Below are 5,093 nucleotides of genomic sequence, written 5' to 3' on the forward strand. Positions count from 1 at the left end.
CACACAGGACCCCAATTTTTCCAGGAACGATCCTGACACAACCACAACTACCACCACCACCATACCAATTATTATTATTATTAGTATTTTATTTTATAAGAAATAATATGTTCATTTTAAGAAAAAAGATAGTGTTTTAACCTTGTGTCAAAAATTAGAAAATTAAATTATTTTTTGAAAAATGAATTATTTTCTAGAAATCATTTTCTGAAAACATTTTTCATGTTTTTAAACGGGTCCTGAAAAAAAAAAAAGTCAAAAATTAGAAAATTAAATTATTTTTTGAAAAATAAGTTATTTTTTGGAAATTATTTTCTGAAAAACGTTTTTAATGTTTCTAAAGGGACCTTAAAAGAAGAAAAGGAAAATAAAAAAGTGTGCTATATCAGTAGAAAATAAATTTTAAAAAAAAAAAAAAAAAAAAAAAAAAACGAAATAAAACGAGGACACGCTATATCACTTGATGAATAATATGTTGTGGATTTCTACTTGTATAAATTGCTTAGATAATGAAATGATTTGAGTCCGGGGAAGTGAGGAATATCATCATACTCAAAAGAGTGTTTGAACAACAATGCTCAAAATGTACAAAATTATACCACTACAGAGCAGACATTATATCTACACAATCATAACAAAATATATTCCAACGCCTAATTTGATGTTCTAAGCCACCTTAAAGCCATCCATTTTGCTCAAACTGCAGCTAGAACTGGGATATGATTAGCTTCGCTGAGATAACAAAATCCGGGCTAGTTAATTCCATCAGTGCACGTTCTTCTTCGTTCTGTCTGATTTTACTAAGCACAGGCGAATAATAGAACCAGAGATGCTATTACAACTGCTGTTATAGGATGAAGAAGAGATACCACAACTGTTCGGGCGCTAGCATTTGGCAGGTACGGGTATGAATCCGGTTGTGGCATAACGCAGTTGTCCCCGTTGAAGTAAACCCTGTGGGGAAAAGCCCACCCTTTGTCGAACGTGAATTTCGATTTATCCTTCTGGAATAGCATCTCGGTTTGCACATTACCCAAAGGCCCGGCTTGCATCAGTAGATCGTTGTAAAACTTGATTCCCCATAGCATCGCAGTGTCATCTGCAACAATAAATCAATCAATCAACTCGGTTAAACTTTAAAACATGAAAATTTACACACAAATAACCAACTGTGGTCCTAATTTTAAAAAAGAACCCGAGTTTTAAATGACCACGAGACGTCCTAAAAGGACCACTGGTGGTTATTTTTTAAAACATGGAAGACTATTGGAGGTCATTTAAAACTCGGATGACCACAACTGGTAAATCGCTAATACTCGGAGGACCATTGGAGGTATTAACTCAAAAGAAAAGTTAGCTTACTTATGGATTCATATGGCGTTATTGGCTGGTAGTTAAAGCTGAAAATCTGTGTGAGATTGTCAAAGTTCGGGTGCTGGACTACGAGATTCCACTGCGAATAGTTCATTCTGTAGTTGAAATTCGTAATCGTGACCTTCACCCTCCAGTATGCCTTATAGTTAATCTTAACGTGCCAATGGATTCGGATGGGACACATATGGTTAGTACACTGGACCAAAGGCGTTAAGTCATTCCTTCCCAAACTTGAAGTCGAAAGTGCTGTGGGTACATTAGTCGAGCCCGGTCTGTAAGCATTAGAAAGAAAGCATGAAATCCTAGCACAAATTTCCATCCCGAAGGACGAGAATCTGAAAGCCGAGCTTACCTTATGCAAGTCCCGGGTTGATTTATGTTGTTTTGACAGCCACAAGTGCAAGTTGGGCAGTTGATAATTGTATCGTTATAGAAGGACGAGAGGGAGACACAACAAGTTGGCGTCTTTTGAGCCAGGAATTGCGAATAAGTGCAAATTACTTTCCATGTCACTGCAGAAATTACTTGTTACTTGTGTATTAGTTCAGCAAAAAAGTTCGAATTTTATAACACAAATTTAAAGAAGCTAAACTTACTCATAGCTTGAGTACTTCTTCTTTTGTCTGGTGTAACGAATTTGGTTGGAGTCACGGTTTTAGCGGGCCCGCACGTATATCCCGGTCCCGGAGCTTTCAGGGTGAAGTTTTTCGGCAACCTGACAGTTTTGTTACTCGTCCCAGCTTGACCAACGCTAATTTGGAACGCGCTCATAGAAGTGTCGGGATCTTGGACCCACGAGTTAAGTACTCCGCCTCTGCAGCAATTCGCGACCTGCTTGTTGTAAGGAGTACCGGGCATCAAATCCACAATCGTCGGGTCCTTCTTACAGCAATGAGGGATATTCGCTTTGAATTTCGAACAATCTCCTTGCTCGGTGGCTTGACCTCCAACCATGTCCCATATTATTTCTTTCTTCGCCCATGTCCAACCCAATCTCCATCCGGGTGCTTGGATATGACGATACCTCTGGAAGTTGCTTATCGAGACCATAGCCTGTTGATTCATATCGAGAACACCACACATCAAACAATAGCAAAAAAAAACTTCATGGATAAGGAACCAAAATCAATGCAACCTAGGAGGACGAGGAAAACTCTTCTTCTTGCCATTTCTTTCTTTGTTAAGTGAGAAAACGGGGCAAAAAGGGAGAAGAACTATAAGCAAACGATATCCTCAGACACATATATATGTGCGGGGGAAACAAAATTTCGTCCTTTTTGTTCAATAGAACTTCATTGTCATCGTTAAGTGGATTTGCATCAAAAGAGAGAGGTGGAGAGAAGGTAGAACAAGCGAGTGTTACTTGTACTCACAAGATATCCATCCGGTGTCCAGCTTATAACATCCCATTTGATCGTAATATTTCCGTTTGGATCTAGTGGATCATAAGCATCTGCACTAACACCCAACAAGCAATCAAATTCCACTCTCAAAATCCAATTGGTATACCATGGACCAGGGTCCATCTTGCATTCTAGATCCTAGTCCAAAAATTATGTGTTTACAGTTGATATATTTCTGTACCAGAAACGTAAAATGGTATCTACAGACACAAACGATACAGGATATGTTAACTGCAGACACATAATACGTTAAGTTCAAGAGACAGGATCAGCATAACGGCATAAGAACACTCCCATTCCTGGTTTCTAAAAGGCACACAGACCAGTTTTAATGATTTAAGAAACCTTAATATCAAAGGTAAGACAGATACTTTTTATCCAGGGCGAGAAGGAATCTAATCATCACATCAATACCCTTCATGAATCACGACAAATCTCTCGCTCATCACTAAATTCAGCTAAGATATATGTCCCCAACCCCAAGTGCAGTTATATCACCATGTTTTCTGTAAATTGCCCAATGTTTAAAATAATATTTAAATGCAAAATAATTGATTCCATGTTCTATTAGATTCATTTCATAATCTAGTCACTTGTGTTTGAGAAATGACTTATTTAGCAAAACTGAAGCAAATGGCTAATGGACATATACAGAAAGAAGCTTGATAAAATATGATAATGGCCGCCAGCTCTGTTGGTTCGACAACCTCAAACACAAATTAATTAATTACTATGTAGTATAGAATAAAAGACAAGAAAAATTAAGGAAGAAAACTTTGACATAAACCTTAATAAAAATACAATACAGTGCCCAGAGCCTTCCACTACACAATTCAACTCAAATAGATTATAAAAACATGCAAAAAAAATAAAAATAAAATAAAAACAAACAGTTAATAGCCCCAAGTATCAAAATTCCTTCAAACAAGAAAACCCAAATTCCAATCAAACCCGAATTCCAGATTCTCATGGAAACTCATTTTTGTTCTAGAAGGGTCCGCCCCGTCAACCCAAAATAGCCACACAATCCAACACTCCGAAAACTGAAAAAAAAAAAAAAAAAAAAAAAAAAAAAAAAATGAAACCCAATATTTCTTCTTCAACCTTATTGAGATGATCTAATCTAGTGATCAATATTCATAAAACTTGTTGATTAATCAACCCATTTCAATAAAACATCATATTTCTCAGTATAAGGTTACAATTTGAAGCAGAAACCAGGAACCCATTTCTCTGTTTTCTCCAATTTCACCCAGGAAACACGATCAAAACGAAGGCATCAGTGGGGGTGATGAGTAAATGGAAAAAAGGGAACTGACCTGTAGAGCTAAAGCACAGAAGAGAAAGCAAGAATGGCAGAAAAATGGCGAGGTTGAGGAATCTAGAGATGGACGATGAAGATGATGATGATCCACGGCTGCATGAAACAAAGCGCTCCATTTTTTGATTACCGATGACTAGAAAATAGAAATGACAGTCCGAAATACACAACAAAAAGAAAAGAAAAAAAAAAAAAAAAAAAACAGAAAACAAAAAAACACAAACGTTGTTTGACGAGGTTTTAACTTGAGAGTTGGGGCATAGACCAAGATTTAGTGTAGGGTCTCTCGGAATTAGAATGTGGGTTTGGCGAACGCGGAAGAACGCTATGCTTTTATGCCCAACGGGTTGGGTGGGACCACGTAGTATCAGTGGCAAGCCAACTGTAACCAGTGCTATATATACGCTAACCTCATCAATGGTTTTTGACTTACTTTTTGATGGAAAATTTGGCTAATTTATACCATAATTGTAGAATTCGTTTTTAATTATTGATTATGTTTTCGTTTTGTTCTCAAGTTATTATTAGTGTTACACTTTGTCTATTCACTTATAAAATATTATGAACAAAATTTACAATTTTAATATAATTTAGGGACGAAGAATGAGCACAAAAAAGGAATAAAATGACGAAAAGTGCAACGTCTATGATAGCTTATGTGTGAAAAGTGAGCACAACCAATAACTAGGGACGAATTTTACAATTACTCTATAACTTAGGGATGAAAACTGTAATTTTTCTTACAATTAATTATACAATATTTTAGTCCGCATGAGCAGCTCAGTTGGTCATAGCAGTGAAATTTGGGAAGAATACCAACAACAATGTGGGAGCAACCTCTCAAAGTGAGGGGGCTCTTTGTGCACAGTAAGTAAGGGTCTAGCCTTTATGGTTCAGCTAAGTTACCATAGTTTACATCCTATCAGATGCTCTATCAAGGCGGGGTGTGGAGGCCCTTGAAAGTTCATTAACTACTGCGATTTACTTACAAAGAT

General features: G+C 36.9%; 1 protein-coding gene across 2 annotated transcripts; it reads right to left on the bottom strand.

Annotated features, from left to right (window-relative positions):
• Nucleotides 1-518: 518 nt before the first annotated feature.
• On the bottom strand, nucleotides 519-4,399 carry LOC109193597 (protein COBRA-like). Of its 2 annotated transcripts, none has more exons than XM_019344475.1 (6): nucleotides 4,097-4,399; nucleotides 2,748-2,827; nucleotides 1,971-2,427; nucleotides 1,727-1,886; nucleotides 1,363-1,646; nucleotides 519-1,099 (listed from the first exon to the last, which is right to left on the bottom strand). In XM_019344475.1, the coding sequence occupies exons 1-6, from the start codon at nucleotides 4,215-4,217 to the stop codon at nucleotides 801-803; spliced, it is 1,401 nt and encodes a 466-aa protein (XP_019200020.1). In that variant the 5' UTR covers nucleotides 4,218-4,399; the 3' UTR covers nucleotides 519-800. The 2 variants fall into 2 exon arrangements, with proteins under 2 accessions (XP_019200020.1, XP_019200021.1); XM_019344476.1 differs by having other exon boundaries at nucleotides 2,748-2,832; nucleotides 4,097-4,194.
• Nucleotides 4,400-5,093: the final 694 nt, after the last annotated feature.

Source organism: Ipomoea nil, unplaced genomic scaffold (genome assembly GCF_001879475.1).
Source record: "Ipomoea nil cultivar Tokyo-kokei standard unplaced genomic scaffold, Asagao_1.1 scaffold1895, whole genome shotgun sequence".
Classification (NCBI taxonomy): domain Eukaryota; kingdom Viridiplantae; phylum Streptophyta; class Magnoliopsida; order Solanales; family Convolvulaceae; genus Ipomoea; species Ipomoea nil.

What these genes read in the sequence shown, in the direction of transcription:
- LOC109193597 (XM_019344475.1), bottom strand. Translation starts at nt 4,217, where the DNA reads ATGGAGCGCTTTGTTTCATGCAGCCGTGGATCATCATCATCTTCATCG. An exon ending in GGACACCGGATGGATATCTT is followed by an intron (nt 2,428 to 2,747) that starts GTGAGTACAAGT and finishes ATGAATCAACAG; the next exon opens with GCTATGGTCTCGATAAGCAA. An exon ending in AAGAAGTACTCAAGCTATGA is followed by an intron (nt 1,887 to 1,970) that starts GTAAGTTTAGCT and finishes TAATTTCTGCAG; the next exon opens with TGACATGGAAAGTAATTTGC.